Below are 24662 nucleotides of genomic sequence, written 5' to 3'. Positions count from 1 at the left end.
TTCAAGCTTTTAAAGAATTCAAATTACAAGTTGAAAATGAAACTGGGTTAAAAATAAAAATACTCCAAACTGATAATGGAAAAGAGTATGACAACAAATTTTTTGATAAATTTCTTGCTGAAAATGGCATAGCAAGACGTTACACTGTAATCCATACACCTCAGCAAAATGGAATAGCTGAGAGGAAAAATCGCACATTAATTGATATGACTAGATGTTTAATATTTGAATCTGGTCTACCAACAAATTTTTGAGCAGAGGCAATGACCACTGCAAACTATATACGTAACAGGTGTCCTTCCAAGAGTATTAATAATCTTATTCCATACAAAATTTGGTATAATAAAACACCAGATTTGTTTAATTTTCAAGTATTTGGAACAAGAGGTTATTGTCTGAATCAAGCTGTTAACAAAAATAAATTGGACGCACGTTCAATTGAATGTATATTTTTGGGATACTCTGAGCAGAAAAAAGGATACAAAGTTTGGCTTGTAAACCAAAACAAAGTTGCTGTTACAAGAAGTGTAACTTTCTTGAATAATTTGACTGAAAATAAAATTAAAAATTTAAAAGATTTATCACAAGATAAACAAAGATCAAATGAAAATGATCTTGAACAAGTTTTTCTGGACATATGTTTTGTAAATGATGTACAAAATAATAATATACATGATATCTCTGATGCAAATAAAAAGTCAAATGGTACAGATAATAATCATCAACAAGTTGATGATGAAAATTTATTAAATACAGGAAATGACATGAATGATAATAATAAATCTGATGATGAAGATTTATCAAGTGTATCAAGTAATAATATGTCGGTATTTAATCAAGTAAATTCAAATATAAATCGAAACTTAAATCAATCAATTGATGAATTTTTAGGTTTTGATGATGCTGAAATAAATAAAGCAAAAGAAATGCTGTCAAAGACTCAAAAACATATTTATTTAAAAACAGGGAAACCTGGTAGACCAAGAAAAATATCAATTTTTGATGAGCAAGGAAACATTGTTGAAATAAACTTAAAAGAAGCATTTGCTGGAAAAGATAGTGAACAATGGAAAGATGCTGTTAAACGTGAATTTCAAGCTCAGTTGAAAAACAATACATGGAAAATAGTTGATAGACCATTAAATCAACACATTATTGGGGCAAGATTAATTCTGGTAAATAAATATGATGAACATGGAAATATTTACAGAAGAAAAGCAAGAATTGTTGCCAAAGGTTACTCACAAAGACCAGGTCTTGATTTTAATGAGACCTTTGCACCAGTGATAAGATTAAATTCCATACGTATGCTTGTTGCTTTAGCAGCACAACACAATTTAAAAATACATCAACTAGATGTTACGACTGCTTTTTTAAATGGAAATTTAAATGAAGAATTATACATGAATATTCCTGATATGTTTGAAGAAATACTTGAAGAACTTCAAGATGATGAAAATGCAAAAATAATGTTAAAACGAATAAAACAAGGAAATAAAGTATGTCAAGTTACAAAGGCACTTTATGGCCTTAAACAAGCTGGTAGGCAGTGGTATATAAAGCTAGATGCTGAACTTAAACAACTTGGATTAAAACCACTCAAAGCTGATCCATGTGTTTATTCAAGTCAAGATAAAACTTCAAAATTAATTGTAGCAACATATGTTGATGATTTGCTTGTTATGAGTGATAATGAAAATTTAATACATGAATTTGTTTTAAAACTAAACAAGAAGTTTGACATTAAAAATCTTGGCAAAGTAAATATGTGTCTGGGACTTCAATTTGAAGACACAGAAAGTGAAATAAAACTGTCACAGAAAAATTACATAAATGATGTGTTAAAAAAGTTTGAAATGCAAGACTGTAAACCGGCATTAACACCAATGGAAGTGAATTTAAAACTTGCTAAAAGTGACAAACAAAATGATGATTGTATAAAATTACCTTATCGTGAACTTATTGGTAGTTTGATGTACCTAGCAGTTGGTAGAAGACCAGATATAGTATTTACTGTAAATTATCTGAGCCAATTTAACAATTGTTATAATCAAGATCATTGGATAGCAGCTAAAAGAGTGTTACGTTATCTGAAAAGAACAATTAATTATAAACTTGTTTACAAGAAAAATACAACTGATAAACTAGTTGGTTACACTGATGCTGATTGGGGTGGTTGTATCAATGACAGAAAATCCCACACAGGATTTGTGTTCATGTTATCAAATGCAGCTGTTACCTGGGAAGCTAAGAAGCAGCAAACAGTGGCACTCTCGTCAACAGAGGCTGAATACATGAGTCTCACTGAATCATCAAAAGAGGCAATATATTTAAAGAATTTTATAAACGAGCTGGGTCTTGATGTTTACAAAACAGTTGAAATATTTAATGATAATCAAAGTGCTCAGCGACTATCTGGTAATCCAATCTATCATGCCAGAACAAAACACATTGATGTTAAGGATCATTTTATTAGAGATGCAATTCAAGAACAGCAAGTATGTGTTAAATATCAACCAACAGATATGTTAAGAGCTGACTTATTCACCAAGGCTTTGGGATCAATTAAGCATTACAAATTTACTGAACTCATTGGTCTTCAAGCTTAAATGTTAATAATGTCATCTTGTTATATACTTGTACTTTTAAGGGGGAATGTTGGAGTATGGTAATAGTACGACATCTAGGTACAATACATTATAGTATAGTCAACCTAGATATATGCATTGTGCATGCTCTGTCACACGTCTTGTTAATCAAGACATGTGCTTGATCAGAGTTGCTTTAACACTTGTTGTAATAACATATAAATATATATTCAATATACATTAAATGTTAAGTTACCAATAATAATTGTCAGTGTCTATTTATTTGATCAGCTCCCTAAACTCACATTCTAACAAAATTAAAAAAAAGATTGATTTATTTGACTACATCCTTTCTTTATCAACATCTGCCATAATTAATTATAATTAAATAGCTATTGACAAATGTATCTAAGGAAAAGATGTAGCCAAATAAATGAATTAGTAATTTAAATTGATTTCTTAGCCATTTGACACAATAATTTTGATTTTATATAAAAAATATTGCTGAGGAATCAATTTAGACTACGAATTAATTTATTTAGCTACATCATTTCCTTAGATACATTTGCAACTACCTTTTTTGATTAATTATAATTATGGCAAATGTATCTAAAGAATGGATGTAACCAAATAAATTAAAAAGTAATCTCCATTAATTCATCAGGTATATTTGCCATAAAAAATTAATATAATTACTACAATGGTTGATTAATTGAGAGTACAAATTAAATTCTTTTTAGTAGAGATGATATAAAATTTTTTTAAGTCCAAAAAGTTCGAATATCAGAATACTTTTCAAGTATTTTTAAAACACTCGAACATTCAAAATACCTGTCAGGGATAATTGTATCCGAAAACCAGTCTTAGAGCTCTTCATTTATTTCTTTCATAATACCACCAAAATATCGAAAATACTCATAATTATTCTCACAATACCTCATAAACATCACCGGATATAATTCAAACACTATAAAATATCAATGATACCTTTCGAATACTTGAGTTTTTCATCTCGGGTTCGTTCAAATTATTATCGTTAGTTCAAATTGTATCACGTAAAAAATAATAATCTCAAAAATAATAAAGTAATAATAATAGTTTATTTTTATTTTTTTATAATTTTTTTTGCAAGACTGTGTCAAGCTTGGATTCGAAGCTTGACACAAGCAAATACATGGTTATCATTCCAGGCTCTTACCAAGCTTGACACATTCTTCGAAGCCTCGAATCCAAGCTTGACACTAGCCTATCCCAATCGTAGATTCCTGGCTCCGTAATTGTAAATTTTTTGACGGTGTAGCAGCCCTGGTAGAAATATTTTTCTAACTTTTTCCAACTTTTTTCGCCTTTGTACCAACTTTTTTCACCTTTTTACGACAATGACCCAGTCGGAGAAATTTAAAAATTGAGTAACTTGTCAGTGGCAATATTGTTGAGCAGTATATCAAAAAGTTTTTTACAAATTTTTAGATATTTTTATTAATTATTTACTGAGTTATTAATTTAACAATAAATTGCGCGTATACTGTTTGTATTTTTATGGATATACAAACGCGCGGACATACGCGTTCGCGAGAGAGGGGGCTGACGATCACGCATACATAGCCCTAACGGCAGCTCGCAATTTGTTGTTAAATTAATAACTCAGTAAATAATTATTAAAAATATCTGAAAATTTGTAAAAAACTTCTTGATATACTGCTCAAAAATATTGCCACTGACAAGTTACTCAATTTTTAAATTTCTCCGACTCTTTTTTCATTCAAAGTTAGACAAATTGAATTTTTCCTCGACATTAAATAATCATATAATAAAAATTAAACAATATGAATAAATGAGTTTTTTTTCATATACTGTTGCAATTGGTAGCTTATAATGAAACTACAGTCAAAATTTCAAGTCGATTTATCACTTTTTAAAGAAGTTGTCTCGAGTTACATGATTAAAAAAAAGTATTTTTTTCGAAAAAAAAAATTTCGTTTTTATATTTTATCCCATAAACTAATTATCATATAAAAAAGTTTGTTCCGGGTCGAACCACATGTCTGTCGGTCCCAGACTGACCAGATTTTTATTCCTTTTATTTTTTAAACAAAATACAATAAGTTGATAAGTTTTAAACATTACTCTGTTTTTTATGGCTAGATCACGAGATCATACAATTTCAAATAACATATGACTAACAATTTTGGTTTATATTTTTTCTAAAATATTTTAAACAACGATTTAATTTATGTACTTTTTAATAGCTTTTTACAAACTCGAATATTCCCACACATGGTCAACTCATGCATAGATTTTTGAGTAAAAATCACGTAACAAATAAAACCATAAACTCAAGTTTCTCTTTGGTACTATTATAACATATTTTTTAAAACATTATTTGTCAAGAATTAGAGAAAATCTCACATCTGTCAAACAACTGCACTAACGTATTTTCGATACACAGAATGATCGTAAAATCGACAATAAAAAGGTAAATTTATAACTTTTTAAAATAAACTAAATTCATGAAAACGTCTTGGACTTTCCGGTCGTAAAATCTATATTTTTTGTTTACACATGGTATTTTTTATGTCACCCTTTGGACCACACAAGGCCCAATTTTATGTCTAAAAATCCCACCACCTACACCTAGTTTTTTACCCTCTCTTGAACTAATTTTTGACCAATTAAAACTAATTTTTTAACTAAGTATACACCCATTTTTTGGACTTAACAATTTTCAACAAACTGAGAAATCAGTTGCTCTTCAACACTCGTTTACGTAACATCTCTAATTAATATTGATTCGCGTACAACGGGATTTCTTTATACTTACAATAAAAAAAAGTAGTGTCTGTCCATGACAACACTTGTTAGAGTCAACTCAATATACAATATACAATACAATTAATTATAATTTTAGTGAAATAATAAAGTGAATATATTAATAGAATTTAAGCCACAGTGTTTGGATTTATTTAAAGTGTTATTCCTATTATTTCAATTTACAACCTATCCTCCACATCCTTTGATAGCCCTGTATCAAACATAAGGCCTTACAACCCTTGTGAAATTATCGTGGTATATTTGGATACGTGGTGCGATACAAAGTTCATTTGGAGAAAAACATGTATTTTTCAATTTTATCGACGACTGTATTTTTTTTTTTTTTTAATTTTTCAATTTTAATTTTTCTTATTTTCCACCCACAGCAACATAGCATTTTCTTGACTTCGAGCGCTCGACGTGTTATTGCATCCAGACCCTCAATTGTCGAGTTCGATTGTATTTATTCTGTTTACTTTTTTCTCTCGGTTGAATCAGGATTTAACGTTTTAGTTGTTGCTGAAGTCGTCATTATATTTTTAATTTTCTTATATTCATTTATTTTCAATTCCTTTAATACTATCACATAACCCTTTTTTCCCTAGAAATTTTCTGCCTTTTCATTTCATATAGTGAGTTCAATCTAAAATATATTTTCTTTGCAAATTTATTATCTTTATTTAGTTTAATCAAACTTTTTTTCATTTAAATTTTATTATACTTCATAATCACTGTCGTCTGCTAATGTTATTGTTCTTTATTTTAATAACCGTCCTGACATTGCATATATAAATTCCACTTCATTTATTGCTATTATGATTGCGACGATATCTAAATAATGTCATTATTACTATTGAATAGTTTTCTTTTTTTTTTTTTTTGCTAAAATTATTTTGCCTGCAAATGAATTAATTGGTAGATGTACAATTTCTTGTATTTTTTTAAACTCGAAATTAATGTTTGGTATATTTGCATTTTCCTCATCGTCATCGAATTTTATATTAGCTTCTACTGGTATCATTATTTCTTTATTATTTATTGATGGGTATTGTTCATTAATTTTTCTCACTGATCCTCCAGTGATCGTATATATTTTGTTTAAATTGAATATTTAATAATTTATCATGTTAATAATTTTTTTTTAAATCTTTTTGTTGGAAAATCTTGTTGAAAAATATGATTTTTTCATGATATTTTGCTATACTTTTCTTTTTTGTTTACTGATATTTTCCTAATATTTTCCTATAATTATCGTATTTTTCTTTATATTCATCGATTTTTCTATATTTTTGTTTATTCGTTTATATATTCTTTATTTTCCTATATTTCTCTTCATTTTCCATATTCATCGTGTTGAGATTAATTAAGGGACTTAGAAAATTTTCGAGAGCGCGGGGGGGGGGCATAATTGATATGTTCCCTTATTTATCGTTTTTACTTTATATTCAGTCACTTTTCTATATTTATCTTTATATTCACTGATATTTTTCCATATTTATCGTTTTTTTCTTTATATTCACTGATTTTTGTTCGATATTTTCCTATTTTTTTCTACATTTTTCTTTACATTTACTGATATTTTCCCATATGTATCGTATTTTTCTTCATATTCAGTGATTTTTCCTTCATATTTACTGATATTTTTCATATTTATCGTATTTTTCTTTATATTCAGTAAGTTTTCCTTGATATATACTGATATTTCCCTGATATTTTCTGATAATTATCGGACTTTTCTTTATATTCAGCGATTTTTTCTTTATATTTACCGATATTTTCCATATTTTTATCGTATTTTTCTTTATATTCAGTGAGTTTTCCTTGATATTTACTGATATTTCCCTGATATTTTCCCATAATTATGAGAGTTTTCTTTATATTTACCCCTTTTTTTCATATTTACTAACATTTTTCCATATTTATCGGTTTTTTCTTCATATTCAGCAATTTTTTCTTTATATTCAGTAATTTTTCCTCTATATTTGCTGATATTTTCCCATATTTATCCCCTTTTTTTTCTACATTGTTCTTTACATTTACTGGTATTTTCCCATATGTATCGTATTTTTCTTCATATTCATTGATTTTTCCTTCATATTTACTGGTATTTCCCTGATATTTTTCCGTAATTATAAGAGTTTTCTTTATATTTAGCACTTTTTTCTTTATATTTACTGATATTTTTCCATATTTATCGGTTTTTTCTTTATATTCAGTAATTTTTCCTTCATATTTACTGATATTTTCCCATATTTATCTTATATTTATAAATAAAGAAAATAGACAAATAACTTCCAAATTATAAATTCATTTAAAACTTTTTTATTCAGTTTTCCAATCGTTAAAAAATATTTTATTAGTTTTAAAATGTTTGTTAATATATGTACAATAATACCATAAGAAAAAAAAATAACAAATAAAAAGCAACAAGTACATAAATATTTATATATTAATTTTTTTTTTTTTTGTAACGATTGAGTTTTCGATTATCGGTCTTCATCAGTTCTACTGTTGTTATTACTTAGAATCATTCCTTATATTGAAACGACGATATCAAATCCTGAAGATAAAGAATTTATCCTGTTTTTCAGATAAAAAAAAAAAATTAGATTAAAAAAATTAGTGCTAATAAATATTTTTTTTGAAAAAAAAAAAAAAAAAAATATTAGGCTTTAAGTCAGCGTGATTTAAAACTCTATCACGGTCTAACAGATCCAACTCGTTATTGATTTTTTTTTTCCAAGTAAAATACATCGAAATCGAAAAATGAAAAAAAAAAAAACTTTCATTTTTTTTTTTTTCCTTAAAAATTATAAATAATAGAAAAATAATTTTATATACAAGTGATGAGTATTTGAAAGACGTATCTTTCGGGCCCTACATGAAGTCACTGCGATTATTTTTTCGAGAGTTATCGATTGAGTAACGTTACGCTAACCATGTAATAACAACGGGAACCTCGATAACTCTTGATAGAATTGTCGTAGGGTTTTCGTATATAGCTCAAAGAATGCGTCTTTTGAATACCATATATTTTTATACAAAATTTTTTTATAGAAAAAACATCACATGATTGATAGTCTAACTTCATTAGTTTTCACTCTATAATTTTTTGAATGATGAAAAATATCATCTAGTTTTAAGTTTTCTTAAGTTTTCTTAAAAAAAAAAAAATAATGAAGAAATGTTTTCTATCACGTGCGATAGTGTTCTCAGAGACGCATCCTTTGAGCCCTAAACGAACTCTCTAGGACAATTATTTTATAAGTTATAACGGTTTTTTTTTTTTTGCCGATGATTTCAATACTGCGGCTGAGCCTTATGGCTCCTAGCCTCCGTAAAATAAAAATCACGTCATAATAAATTTTTTTTTTTTAAATAATAAATTTAATATTTCATGTAAATTATTTTTCTTATATAGATAGCCGTTAGATTTTTCACTCAGCTGGTAGATAATTAACTTAGACTTAATAATAGCCAAACAATCAATACCTACATCATTTTACTCAGCTAGATTTTTCACTTAGCTAGATTTTCCACTTAGCTGTAATTGTAGCCAAACAATCAATATCTACATCATTTTACTTAGCTAAATTTTTCACTTAGCTAGATTTTCCACTTAGCTGTAATTGTAGCCAAACAATCAATATCTACATCATTTTACTTAGCTAGGTTTTTTACTTAGCTGTAATTAGCTGCAGCTAGATTTTTCACTTAGCTAGATTTTTCACGTAGCTAGATTTTCTACTTAGCTGTAATTGTAGCCAAACAATCAATATCTACATCATTTTACTCAGCTAGATTTTTCACTTAGCTAGGTTTTTCACATAGCTACATTTTCTACTTAGCTGTAATTGTAGCCAAACAATCAATATCTACATTATTTTACTTAGCTAGATTTCTTACCTAGATAGATATCTACATTATTTTTCTTAGCTAGATTTTTTACTTAGCTGTAATTGTAATCTAAACAATCACTATCTACCCTATTTTACCAGCCAAATCTTTGAAAATTTTTTTTGTCGTGGAATCCAGATCAGTAATTATCTAGTTTGCTGGGCTAAATCAACGCCATCTTGAAAATTCGAAAAAATAAGAATTTCTGAACGGACTCCTAGTTAAGGCTGCTGTGCATGCGCATACTCCATCAACTGTCATGAACTCGTTACTGGAATTGAATTCATACTGGCGTTCTTTGACTATTTTTTTTTTTGCGTATCATGATCACGCATACGTGCAGTAGCTGAAAAATCACGTACGTTTTTAGGTTGTTTGTTAGTGTGGGTTTTCACACATACGTAATTCGAAATTTTATTTGATTCCCCGACTTCTGCGCAACTGCGTAGTCAGAATGCGCGAAAAAAAATTGGCCAAAGAACGCTGCCACTAGTTGCTTTCTTTTGTGTAATTATTTTTTTTTTCTGTTTATTTTCGCGCATGCGCAGTTGAATGCGCAGTTAGCAAAAAGTCAGTTTGCAACAGCGTAGCACATGAAGGGCTGGGGGACGTTCTATAAATCACTCGGAAACCCGGAAGCGCCACGGTAGACGAAAAAATATAGTGATAAAATAAACTTAAAAGTAACTAGAGGTTACTGTAGATATTGTAAACAACAAAAACAGCCATATTGCATATGCCATTAACTTTTATCACTTATTACAGTTGTGAAAAGTATTTTTATAATTATTATTAATAATTAAACGATAATAATTTATTGTTTTGTGCCTATAAAAATACATGTCTACCACAACAAAATATCAAAAATTTTCTGTGACCACAATCTTGAACTTCCGGGTTTCCGAGTGATTTTTGGAACGTTCCCCAAATCAGCTATATGTCAATTCTTATTTTTCGAAAATTATTCGTTCTACGCCACTGCTCTTTCCGCATATTTGCATAATATGCGCATGTGCATGATCATGCGCTTTATAGTGAAAAAAAATGAATACACAAAAGAAAACACCTACTAGGAGCTTCTTTCCACCGAAATCTCTACATGGAGCTCCAGGTAAATGCCATCTAATAACTTTAATGGGTGCTTTTTTTCGAAGTAATTTTTCGGTTGGAGAAAGGTTATTCTTGTTTATTTATTATTGTCACAGATTTGTGTGGTAAATTCTACCCACAAAAAATGTCAACTACCCACAAAATAAATTGGAATAATTGTATTAAACGGTTGAGGGATTAATCCACGTCAGCCGTCAAGTATGAGAAAAAAAAAAGTGGGGAAACGTAAAATAACTACCGTGCCTATATATACACGACACGAAGCTAACTCCTTCCCGCTCCAATTCTTCACAAATTTATTAAAGCATGATCTTGTAAAGATAAAAAAATTCTTCTTTGTATTGATCCTATTAAATAATATCAAGCTTTTTTTAAGAACAAAAAATTAAAATTTTTCGATGAATACTTTTTTTTCAACAATCACTTCAATTTTTCACGATTGCGTTTTTTTTAAAATGTCTCTAGAGTCCAGAGCAATCTTGCAACCTTATAAAACGATATATTACATTTAGAATCTTTACAGTCCAGAACAATCTTGCAACATTATAAAAACAGAATTGAGCAAGAATAGTAGATGGTGTGAAAAAACCTTTATATTAACATCAGTATTCAATATCGCATCGATGGCGCGAATTTAATAATGATACTTTAAGCAATGTTTCCAAGTCACATGTTGTTGTTGTTTATTTTCTTCCCATCAACTTTAATGAGTTTTTTCTTTACATTATATGTAAATAAAAATATAACGGACGGATTTATTTTTGAATATCTAAATCAGCTGCCAGAAGCATCTGTCTACAGAGCAAAAAAGCTGTGTAATTTTTGAATACTATTTTTGACTTGTTTATCTTTTTGTGATGGTTGTTGCACAACTATTTTGTAAGTTTGAGTAATAAATATAAATAATAATCAAATGTCAGATAAAATTTTAACATAATTTTTTTATTTAAATAGGGAAAATTGTTATTGTTTGTTAAGGGATATCCAGCAAAAATCAAAAATACGGATAGAGTCTTGAAATTTTTCAAGTAGCTTAATGAAATAGTAATACACACGCTCAAATTTTATGATAATTTTCTTGTAGCTAATTACTTAGTAATTAATTAATAAAGTAGGCTACTTTTTTGGAGGTTATACATAGGTTCTTATGGAGAGCCCGGTTGAGTTTTTAGAAACCTGGTTAGCCATTTCACGAAAAATACGGCTAGCTTTATCAAAAACTAAGTATAGATAGAGGAAACAATAAGGAAACTTTTGATATAAAATTTAATAGGGCTTTGAGACCTTTTTATTTTACAATAAATAAAAAAAAATTTTTGTCTTTGTCTAAATACTTAAGTGGAAGTGAGAAACAAGATTTTCTCCTTTTTTTTTTATCTCGTTCGCACTCATAGAAATATTATGTTTCTAAATGCCATCCGCAAGAGGTCTCTAGATATGCGCGGGTAACACCTTAAGTTGATAACCGAAGGAAAAAAAAGAACAAGAAAATGCATTTCCCTAATGTAAGTACAATCACAAAACAGATAATTCGTTCAGGGATTTTAGAGATTGTCATCACCACATTGGAGTTTCAGCACTACTAAATGGTGTACCTCATATCAATATGGTTTCTATGTTTGTTCTTGATTTCATGCATTTGGGTTTCTTAGGAGTAATGTCGAAGATGCTAGAATTCTGGAATCTGGAAGAAATCTGATCTAATTTGATCTGGTCAGATCTGATTTGATCTGATGATTTTTCTCTGGGTAGCTTCGTGTCGTGTTTACCTATGTAGGCACCGTAGTTATTTTACGTTTTCTTACTTTTTTTTTTCTCATACTTGACGCGAGGCACTACCGTGCCTCTTGATTAATTCCTCAACCGTTTACCACTATTATTTTAATTCATTTTGTGGGTCGTTTACATTTTTGTGAGTAAAATTTACCACACAAATCTGTGACAATAAATAAATAAATAATTCCATATATTCTATCTGTTAAATAAATAAATGACTAAGGACAAGCAGTAGCTAAGGAAAAGATGTAGCTAAGAAATTGTCGTTTATTTACGTGAAAAATGTATATTTTACAAGACAAAAAACCACATGGTTTAAATTTTCTGAGAGTAAACTTAACCTGATTAATTTGTAATATGCTGGTCTAGTATCAACTAGTAAATTGTACTTTAAAAAAGTGTAAAATTTACCCATAAGAATTGTAAATTTTACACCATCATATAGTATTTTCTGTTTAATATTTTATCCTTTGGTGTCCCTCAGTTGCACAGCAAAAATGTAAGAATCCTAAAATTACCAGAATTCTTGCGATACCACTCAATAAATAAAATAATTAATAAAAGATTAAATATTAAATCAATAAAGATCGGGCCATTTAGCCGACCAATAAAAATCAAGTATTAGAGTAGATCGTTGTAAACAGGGGCTGGAGTTGAACGCAACCCCGAGCATCCCCGAATAATCCCGACCTAACCCACGGTTAGCTCATTAAATAAAATAATTAATAAAAGATTGTTAGATTGATTATTAAATCAATAAAGATTGGGCCATTCAGCCGACCAATAAAAATCAAGTATTAGCGTAGATCGTTGTAAACAGGGGGTTGGAGTTAAACGGAACCCCGAACATCCCCGAATAATCCCGACCTACCCCACGGTTAGCTTGTGCCACTCACCCAAGATATCGATCACTCACTGTGTAATTATAGTTTGAAGCTACTCAACTTGTGATCAAGTAAATCGAGTTGAAATATTAATTTATAATTTTAAAATAAATTTAATAAATTCAAAACTTCATAAACCAAATGCGAAGCCAAGCCAGGCCCAATCCATGTCCACGCCAGTTTTGTATTCGACAGCTTTATTTCAAATGTTTTATTTGCGATTTTATAGCGTATTTTGAGGTAAGAATTGTGTTAAATTTCAATGATATATAACGGTCGAAAAGTGCGTACATAATATAATTATGCAGACAACATGACAAGGATATGTTATTTGTTAAGTTTTGTCAAAATTTGACAAAATTAGTTTGTCCGTAATTGTCGGAAATTGAAGAGTCCCAATTCCTTCTCTAAATTCAGAGAAGAAATTGGGGTATCTTCTTGACGGGTTGTTTTACTTTAAATAAATTATTGCTGACTTCGTAATAGACACGTGACGTCTCTCAATTATTTTATCGACGCGTGGGTTTTAAAATCAAAACTACAACGTAAAATAGTTTAAATCGCATGTAACGAATTGAGTATTTTTGAATCCGTCTTTATATTAAAATTATTGGGCCTCATTTTACCTCCCTAAAATCCGCGTTCTATCCCCCAACCTTCCTATAGTAGTTTAAGTGCGCTGGGTGAATAGGGTTGATAAAATACATATCAAGTAGGATTGAATTATAGGATAATAATAGTATATTGTGACTGGGTTTTATCGAACGCTGTGAGTGAGGCCCGATAAGGAGTCATAAGACAGTGGCAATCGAGCCGGAGCCGAGTTGCCACTGGCTTATGTTTCCACGACGTCGAGGGCCTCACTCGAAGTGATCGATAAAACCTGCTTAACCCCCTCATCTCACATATAGTTTTCCTCACGTAGGCATTTTTTTGTCTACTTTTATAAACGCGTTTGTTTTGGTAAAGAGACCATTATCTCACTTCTCGCTGTACACGTCTTTTTCACTTTAACCGAAACTTCCGGTAAAATGAAAGTTACGTTTCCGGTAAAATGAAAGTTACGCTCGGTAAAGTGAAAAAGACGTGTGGAGCGGAGACTGGGATAATGGTTCACTTTACCGACGCAAACGCGTTTAGAAAAGTAGACAAAAAAATGCCTCAGTGAGGAAAATTATTATTTAGTCATTAATTCGGCTACGATATTTCACAATACTACTTATTACTACGAGTTGTTAGTAGCGATGCCGTGAAGGGCGAGAGAACTTGTAACGAGAGATAATAAAATTCAGGACGAGAGTCAAATTTTCTCTCGTTACGTAAGACGAGATAAGACGGAATACCGATGTCGAGATGGAAAGTCGAGAGATAGATAATTTAATTTTTATATCTTTCTTTGAGTTTCCTTCATTTTTGGGCAATCATAATAATAAATTTATAACTTTTAAATTAAAATCTGCTGAACTATTGAAAAAAAATTGTCAAATTGGAAAAATTTTGTTCTAAACCCGAGAGAGAATTCTAGACGAAACGAGAGATAGCCGGAGAGAGACTAGAATATTTTAAGGAAGAAACAAACTTTCTCTTTAAATATACTAGAATCTATACTAGAAATCATACTGGAAATGGGATGACGGATAGCCAACTCACGTCTCGTCTCGTGTCATTACTATAGTTACTATAGTTACTGAACTACTTATCACTACAAACTACTACACAACCTTGCATAAAACTAGAGGTGACATTGAAAAAATACAAAAGTTGTTGTCAAAAAAAAAGAATACTAGATAACAGAAACCCGTCGACACCAACAAATAACCCTTCAGGTTCTATTTTCTTTTCTACCAAATCTACTAAATAATGCAACATGATCGTCAGTTCGTATGACTCAAATATTTTTGATATTACTCAGCTATGGACTGATGAGATGTATTATAAACGAATGACTAAAATGTTTTTCATATTATTACAACTAAAGAATTTAACATTTACATTTACTGACAAAATTACGAACTTCGACAATCAGACACTTACTAAAAGTGGGATGTTGGGAACCAAAACTCTTGTATCACCATCTTTCGACATTTCAGGAACAAAATTTAGAATTTTTTTGTGCCGATAAGATACTGTACCATTGCTATGGAAAACTATATTGACCTTCTCCATGTCCTCTCTAGAAACACAAAATAAAAAATTATCACTATGTGATCAGACAATTTTTCTGTGAATGATCGATTACGGTTTCTGTATGAGCGCTAATTATCAGACATCATTTTCAGATAACGCGATGAATATTATTTGTTCAATTACATCATGGAACGTTGATTGTGTATGTTGTAACGAGATTTGGCAGATCTCGAGCTCCCGAAAATAATTAGAGGTCTGGTCTGAGGGGTTATATCGACTAAGACGCTTATTAATACCACCGGTTTGTGAGTAGTCTCGGAAGTGACATCTATTTTCACCAGAATATCAGTGTTGACTTTGTAGACATCCGCCACGAGCGGATAATCCAGATGCCTACCTTGGCTACGTCAGATTCATATCCCACACTTCGACACTCCCACTAGAGAGTCGCATCTGGTGTGCGCACAGATGGTCGTATGGAGTGGGTCAAACGGGAGTGGGAATAGAGAATCCATAAAATCGCTGGCATCTCACTGCCAGTCGTCGGCCGGCTATCGGAGCTGGCTGATGGCACCGGGACTGGTAACAGTCCGTGGTTGGCTTCCGATAAAGCTAGCTGACTCCTTGGTGACCAGTTGGCTGGTGACTTGGTGATGTCAACATGCTCCTATGGAGGAGCTAGTTGATATCACTGGCGAAGCTGGCATGACTCATTGGTGGAGTTAGCCGACTTAGACGAAGACGTCGACTGGGTCTTAAGGTGGAACTAGTTAATGTCATTGATGAGTCCAACCAAGCTCCCGCATGCGTAGTGCATGCTCCCAAGGGTTATTTACGATGTCGCTACGCTGCATAGGTAGGATGTTGTATATCACTCGCTCTCTCGCTCTAGTGTGGTTACTTACTGTAGGGATAACCTATAATCAAATAGTCAAATGCATAGAGTGGTCCGGCGTAAGTCCAGCGTGGCTGTGGATGGACTTTATGTTCGACTACTTGGTGCAATAGAGTGAGTAGGCAATAGGATATTTAGTAAAGCCTGCGAGGTACAAATATCTTCGCTCTCATATTGACTTAGAATATGCGAGTTAGTTAAACCAAAGTTAATGATCACGGTAATAACCACCGCCGTGGGGTGAGGTTATTACGCTCCCGGCTAATACTAAAAACCATATACATTTTAGTAATGGCGCCCGAGTATCGTTTCGGTGGACCAATATGGTGGACCGTGCTCCTTTACCATTTCTTGCTAAACTCGTCGCTACCGAAATGGCCGTCAGCGGCCATTGCTCCCGAAACTACCCCACAGTCCGTTGATTGGCGTTTTACACCAGCTGGTTTCCATCTGGCGGTAAGAGAGGAGAAGGTGAGAAATCCTCGTTGATCCCATAGTAACTGACGTTTCTACTTTATCGGTAGAAAAATCAGTTACAAAATGGCTCCCAACGTGAGGCCTGCCATGGCAGGTTACGAAGCGACACTCACGGCAAAATCGGGAACTTGGTACAGTAGTTCCAACTTTTGCCGCATCAAGGCTTGGCGGTCGTGCGCTCCATTCTCATTGGTCATGGGAACCCCTCACGTGATTGGTGAGGAAGATGGAGTTGCGCAAACAGTCAAAACTTGTTGTAGCAATTGGCTCAGGCCGCTCCCGAGGAAAAGAAAAAGAAAATGAACAAGAAAAAGAAGAAAGAACTCGTTGGTCGTTTGGATACAGGACTTGGTAGTTCTCGGACACGGTCGTAACTGTTTGGTACAGCATACGACGGTTTAAAGAACTACGTTCTCGGTAGTCTTTGGATTAGTCGTTGAAAAACTAAAACCATCTAAAACAACTACGCTCATGGTAGTTTCAAGACATAGGCATAGACATTTAGCTGTTTGACAAAGGCTAAGATAGTCTAAAAGAAACTACGTTCCTGGTGGCTTTTGGACATAGTCGTGGCCGTTTTTTACAGGCTCTGACGGTCTCACAAACTATGATCTTGGTAGTCTCTGAAGGTGATCTTGGCTGTCTTTATACATGTTGAGATATTTCAGAAATCTACGCTCTCAGCTATCTCCGCTGATGTCTGGTGGATCCCCACTTACACTAGCAGATTGCGCCGGCATCATTCCCCTTTCCGGGAAAGATGCGCTCACGGGCTTTGCTCAGGAGTAGAGAGGAGGGATGCAAGACCCACCACTCAAAACTGAGTATATAAACCCGATCCCGAGTAAAAAGAAATCACTTCTGGCTTTAACGAGCTCGAAGAAGGTTCTCTAAACACTCTCAATATGGCTGATGACCAAAAACCAGGTACCTCTGACGCGAAACCAGAAGAGGCTCCCGAGATAGTAGTGGCCCCACTATTAATAGGAGGCAGCTCCAAAAATGTTGGGAATACTCTACTGTTGAAGACTCCTAGATGGAATGCGCAATATAGACTCGTCTTGAAGCTTTGGAGTCTCGTGGTCAAGGCAGACCAAAGAAAGATGGGAGTCGTGCGTCCTCTCCTGGAAGGCTAACACCAGAGCTTCGTGTGGAAGAACCGACACCGCACGTTTGGTCGTGTGATTGACCACGTTTACGTCCCAGAGTTGGAAATTCCGAGACTCGACTTCGAACGTCAAGGGGGAAACCGTGCTCACGGGGAACCTCAATTGATGTCACCTACGAAGGTCGTTGAATTACTGAGTCGTTGGATCGTACAGTTCTCGGGTCAACGAAGCGAAGACGTGGAATATTTCCTGTCTCGTCTTGAAGACGCTCTCGAAAGTTCCCTTATACGGGAAGAAGACCTTTTAGGAGTATTGCGTGGGTGCCTACGCGATACAGTCCTATTGTGGTTCCGAGAGAAACGATTGAGTAGCTGGCTTGCTGCTCGCACGGCTTTCAGAACCCGTTTCTCTGATTTTCAAGCCACCCTAGAGATGGAGATATTTTCTCGAACTCAGGGGCGGTATGAAAATGTCTGCGAATACATTTCTAAAATGGAATCGCTATTCGCAAAGACGCTCCCGCCATGGCCTGAGACTACAAGTACTCTATCGAAATCTGTTGCCCAAATTCCGATTGGGTCTACAGTTCGATGAATGTTTATCTCTAGACGTACTAGAGCATAGACTGCGAAGACAGGAGAAGAACATGGAACGCTCTCGTAGTTGGCAACCTCTGCGTAAACCGGAGGAATCCATGTGTCCAAGCTTATCGAGAACCTCTTCGACTAGCCAAAGACGTACGACTCAATACCCACGCTCTCGAGGAAGATGGAATCCGCTATGACGAAGAAACTATCGATCCCAATCTCGAAATGTTGGATTCTTTGGGTCGTCCAAGGTTCCAGGGACCAAGGCATTGCTATAACTGCAAAAGCACTGAGCACCAGTTCAGAGTTTGCCCAGAGCCGCCGACATTGTTCTGTTACCGGGGCTCACGTTTAAAGAATGCTCCCGTTGCAACCCGAGAAACGCCAAAACGGTCGTGAAAACAACCAGAAACTTAGAAAAAATAACGAAGTTCCTCCGCTGGGAATCGAACCCGGGTCTTTTGCTTTCCGGGCAAACGCCTTGACCACTAGACCACAGGGCTTCTTATTTTTTTCCAAGTTTTATTAAGTTAACTCCGACGTCCTTCTATGCGTCAATTCATTTTTTGAAAAATGTCGTATCGGCCGTTAATATTACCCCAAGACAGGGAAATACAGTGGAATTGGCTACCCCGGAACCTAACTCTACTTGGGATAGGTTGCAAAACACTCTTGTTCCTGGTCGAAAGATTACTGTCTACCTAACGATTAAGATCGGAGGACGTTCGATTAAGGCGTTGATGGATTCTGGCGCGACTAGCACCTCTGCAGGCTACAGAGGCATCGAGTTGCATAGGGAATCAGACATTAAGCTGGTCAAATGTCCATGTAGAAAGGTTTTGGTTGCCAACAAACAGATAGAGGTTATTCGACAAATATCGATGACACCTATCTCGTTGGGCGGCAAGACCATTCTCGTAGAAACTCTATAGATGCCATCTTTGTCGGAATTTCATTATAGGGATCGACTTTCTACGAGAATCAGGAATCCTGGTTGATTTCTTTGGGCGAGTTTGGTATTTTTCGAGACCACAGAAATGTTCTCGTTTGCTCTCGTTGAGACCGTTCATCACTTGACAGTGTATGATGGTCTCAAGCTCCCGAAAGAATATTGTCGTCTACAAGAATTGTCAGACAAGTACATTGCTCCACCTCCTTCTTTGCTCCCGTTGTCAAAGCTCCCGGCCCATGTTATTAATGTGGGCGCTCACGATCCTATCAAACAGAGAATTCGTCACATGTCTTACCACAAGAAAATGGCGATATGGGCGAAGACTAATAGTATGCTCTCGAATAGAATCATAGAACCATCCTCTAGTGGCTGGGCCAGCCCGGTTGTCATGGTAAAGAAGAAGGATGGTACGCTAAGATTCTGCGTTGACTTTAGACAAGTCAATGCGGTCACGAAAAAGGATGCCTATCCGTCATCGAATATGGCGGTGTTGCTAGATAAGTTCGGCTATGCGAACTATATCTCTACGCTGGATTTAAGCAAAGCATATTGGCAGCTCTTGTAAGTCGTGAAATCACGGCTTTTATTGTTCCCGGCAGAGGGCTCTTTCACTTTCGAAGGATGCCATTCAGCCTGTCGAACGCTCCTGCGGCGATGCAGCGATCTCTCGACAGATTGCTGGGTCCAGAATTTTATCCTCACGTCTTTGTCTAATTGGACAATATCATCATCGTGACGAAGACATTTGAGGAACACATTGAATGGCTCACGAAAGTTCTCGTCATGGTGGACAGGCAATATACATAAAAAACTAATTTAGTGGCGAAGGTCTAGGCAGCTAAGTAAAAAATTTCGCTGGTAAAATAAGGTAGATTTTGATTTTTTCGCTATTGTTAAATCTAAGTTAAAAATCTATCGGCTCTGTATAAAATCTAGCAGCTAAGTACAAAAATTTCGCTGGTAAATCAAGGTAGATATTGATGGTTTGGCTTTTATTAAGGCTGAGTAAAAAATCTAGCGGCGAAGTAAAAAATTTATGAGCTCGATATTGATTTTTTTTTCGTGATAGCTCAACTTTGCTCTTGAGTATGAAAATCGGAATAGTGAGCTGGAAAATTAGAGGGGGAATAGTAGGGGAAACGATTGGAGTGAACTCAGATTTTTTATTTTTTTTTAAACGGGAGTGATCTCGGATGAACATACCCCGCCCTACAAAATTAATCCGGGTATTTCGTGTAAGATGGAACGAACTCGGCAATTGCCAAAAAATTTACAGGATAGATAATTATTTAATTTAAAAAAAAAAATCTTTAAAGAAAAAAATCTATCAGAAAATCAATTATTCAAAATCAACATTAAGTAAAATTTCTTTTTCAATTTTTTGAATGGAATAATGAGGTATGATGATAATTATTAAATAATTTCTCGCTGCCCATTTTATTATCATCATTATTAATTGATAGAAAATCTAAATCAAGGTTATCCAAAAAATAAATTATTACGTACTCACTGGCTGAATTTTATTATTCTGAACGTTACTAACATTTTCATAATATTACACAGTTTATTTTTGATTGATAACACATTTTATTTAAACCAAATATTTACCGTAATTTCTAAGTTTGTAACTTTATTTCGACCAACATTCATATTCGTCTATCTGCCTAATGATCCCTAAGCTAGTTCATTCAAAAATATTATTGTTAACTTCCATTTCCAATTTTTCCGATTTATTCAAATCCGAATAGATAAATCATTTGGGACTAGAGCGCGTTCTTTACCCTTTCCGAATTCTTTGATTGCATGAGTGTATAGCAGCCACTCCCAAAGTACCTGTTGACTCTGCACGTAACAGACTACTATTTATAATAATTAATAACTCGGTTGTTTATTAAATTAAGAAATCGAATAAACGCTGAGAACCTTTTCTGGGATGAACCTTTTCATTTGAAAAAAAAAAATTAAAATAATCGGTCAGATAGCTCCTGAGAACATAACCTCAAAGGTTTTTATTTTCAATATAATAAAATAATAAATATAGATTACGATTATATGTATAGATATATAATTTAACTTGTCTCTTGATTTTTTTATGCATTCATTATTTGATTGTATCAAGTTTTTTTGACGTTTATTTTCTCACTGCAATTCACTAATTTTTTTCTTTTCAGCATCTTCTCTTCTTTCGTCTTCGATTATTCTGCTGATCATTTTTCCATATTGTTCTTTTTCTATTTTGTTGCGATAGGCTTCAGTTATCTGTATGGAAAAATGACTTGTATTTTCATTTTAATTTTTTTTTTTTTTTATTATTAGACACTTCTCTCAGCTTTATTAGTATTCAAACTTTATTAATATTGACTTCTCTGATTTTTTACCCTACTTTAGCTGATTCATCTATCGTTACCACTCCCGATACTTGATATTTTTCTGGATCTGGTGATCAACATATTGTTGAATTTATTCTAATATCATATTCCACAGCAAAAAATTATTTTTTACCAATTTGAAATGACTCTCGTATACTAAACAAAAATTCAATTTTAATGTCCATAAAAAAAACTATCTACTTCACACTTCTAATGATCCCAGTTCCGACGCTAGTCTTGTTACGTGCCGGGTTAATCATTTTTATAGATAAATTATGTTTTTATTGTAATTTTCAATATTAATTACAACACACTGACGCTAAACGTTTAAAGTTTGAATATGTTGTTATTACCTACAGTCTAATGGGGTCATGTCTTGTAGGTAAACTCTTGATTACGATTGCAAAAATATAAGAAAAAACATCGTGAGTAAATGTTCAATATCAATCGTAGTGGAGGTAGTTTATTGGAAATAATTGTAGACTCTTTGATTTCACTTAATATTAATTATACTTTAATATTATTCCTGTATTCATTATAATATTGATAGCTCTAATTTATTTTATTTAACGATGTTATCAGTTTTACATATCATGAGTGTATTATTCCTTCAAAAAAAATAAAGTTGATATATTTATTATGGCAGAGATGTTTTATGGTGGAAACATCCCTTGGTAAATGATTGATTAGTGGTTTTATGATATTCAGCTATTATTTATCGCTGACATATTTTTTTTGCGTTGCAACAGATGTAACATATGATATTATCGTTTACTTTGCAAATTATGATTTTATTCTCCTTGAATTCAATATAAAAAAAGTGTGAGATTGTCATTACAATTGATAAATCATTATTTAAAAAAAAGTAAACTTGAATTTAAAATCTCGGGTTACATTCTGTGAAGATTGGTTCTTGCAGAAGACAATAATCGCGTATGCGAACACATTACAGTATTATCAAAAAAAATGAGTATCGCGTTTCGTTTAATAGTACATTATTTCACAAGGGAGCACTTTCGTCCCATTCAGCTCGACATTACCATTTTATCGTCTCGGCATCGTCTTGCACATGCGTGTTGCGTATTTCATGATCGTTTTTATTATTGGAGGAATTATGGAGTAATTAATATAAATAATATTCTTTACCACTATCTCAAAAAATAAACTTATGAGAATTTTATAATTTGCTTTTTTTTTTTTTCGATGATAAATGAAAAAAAAAATTGATTGATAATATAAATTGTTACTTTATTTGCTAAATAAATATTATCTTTAGCATTGATACAAAAATGGTCTTCAGAATACAAGATTCTACATATGCTTTTCATTTTTGTATGTACCACTATCAACACTTTCATGAGCACTGAGTGTTGTTTTCAACATTGACTAATGTGATTGCAGTGTTATTGATGCCAATGATTTCTCTTCTTTTGGATAATTTAAATAAACTGTCATTAATGATTTATCACACGTTTTAACATTTTTTTTTTTTATCCATTCTTGGAACTTATTGTACACTTGTAAATATTTTTCTTTGGATTTGGATTTGGTGGATAATTTTCGATAAATTGTTGTAGATTTCTGTGTAATTTTATATGGTACTTCATAATCAGAATTATTGTCACTCTCTGGTATGTCATTTCCCATTTTCTTCGCTGATACATAAAAGTTCGGAAAACCAGATCCGGCTTACCTTAGCCAAATCGGACCAAATCTAGAAGTCAGCTTTGAAATAAAGAGAACTTCGATTTTGGTTTGGTAACCCAGATCCGGAAACGGTGAGGGAAAATGAATTCAGTAAACCTTTGAATAAACTGACTAAATCCAAAAGCTGACTATCAAAAAAAAATAGAACTCTGATTTAGGTCCGGCAAAGTGGTTCTAATTTGGATCAGGAAAAAGAAAGGAAACCCGGACCCAGTTAGACTTTGCAATGCCAGATCCGTTTCGTATCTGATAAGACTCAGAAATTCCAGGTCAAGCTTACTTTAGACATACTGGATCTAATTCGGAACAGGATCCAGCGTGCCGAATGTAATTTTAACTCGGGTAGAAGTCAATATTTGCCCAATCCAGTGAGAAACTCTTGACTCGACTTGACTCAAACCCTGGCATGACAACCTTAGTTACTCAACCACAGGAGATACGATTTACACAGACTGAGTCCGAAGTGGCTATAACCATTTAGCTTGCAGATGTATATTGACACGCTGTGAGTAACGTAGCTTTAAAACCATTTTTGACGTGATTTTATTGGGATGACATTAAAATAATTAAATTTGATAAACATAACTCACTTGTAAACAAATGGACCAACTTCTTGCAGCTTCGGTTTCTCATTAAAGTTCAAAAAGTTTTCCGCATTCGTCATATTGAATATATATACTTTAGTGAGTCTGACGACGCCAGGCTTTTGCCAGTATTGGAAAGACAGTGAACCATTCCACAATCTCAATTGCTGAAAACCATAAAGCCATATCAATATTATTTTCATATTGGAGATTGTAAATCTTTCTTATCACATGAGTTTAAAAATCATTTCGAAATTTTTGAATCAATTACATCGAAGCAGAAAATAAGAAAACTGCTGCAGAGGTTTACGAGTAGTGGGGACTGACACTAAGAATATGTAAAACCTATATGCATACAATATTTGTTCGGACTATATTTCACAAAATGTGGTATATATTTACAGTATGCATGAAGTGTTAAACAGTGTGCAATGTATTTTTTACCGCATATTATTTTTTAATTTTGTAGAAGTTATTAATCTCAAGTTGAGTTGTAGAGGGCGGAAAAAAGTTGAAACAATAGAAGTGATTGTACAGCTTGATGTAAGGTGAGAAAATTTATGAACATAAACAGTATGGATCGACATTGGGACCCACCAAAATGATCTGAAATGAAAGCTGATTATTATAGCAATTAAAAACCACAGGGTAAAGTATACGGAAGCAATGGAAACTGACGGTTATTCAGTTTCAGTCCAGCTAAAAAAGAAATGTTAGAAAAGTGCGGTCCAGCATGTGAAGTGTAGTTAACAACGCTAGCGCATTTGCATTTTGTAATAGACAGAAGGG

General features: G+C 33.1%; 1 protein-coding gene across 8 annotated transcripts in view; it reads right to left on the bottom strand.

The window, feature by feature from the left end:
- The window catches only part of LOC122849204 (scavenger receptor class B member 1), a 192162-nt gene that overhangs the window by 78761 nt on the left and 88739 nt on the right, over window positions 1–24662 (bottom strand). For all 8 annotated transcript variants that reach the window (XM_044147835.1, XM_044147833.1, XM_044147830.1 and 5 more), the window contains 2 exons: window positions 23880–24040; window positions 15101–15239 (listed from right to left, as the gene is read on the bottom strand). In XM_044147835.1, the coding sequence (XP_044003770.1) occupies window positions 15101–15239; window positions 23880–24040 (300 nt within the window). The remainder of the gene's footprint in view (window positions 1–15100; window positions 15240–23879; window positions 24041–24662) is intronic.

The sequence above is a fragment of the Aphidius gifuensis genome, linkage group LG2 (assembly GCF_014905175.1).
Source record: "Aphidius gifuensis isolate YNYX2018 linkage group LG2, ASM1490517v1, whole genome shotgun sequence".
Classification (NCBI taxonomy): domain Eukaryota; kingdom Metazoa; phylum Arthropoda; class Insecta; order Hymenoptera; family Braconidae; genus Aphidius; species Aphidius gifuensis.
Note: the sequence above shows the minus strand (reverse complement) of the source record. Positions and strands in the feature narration are given on the sequence as shown.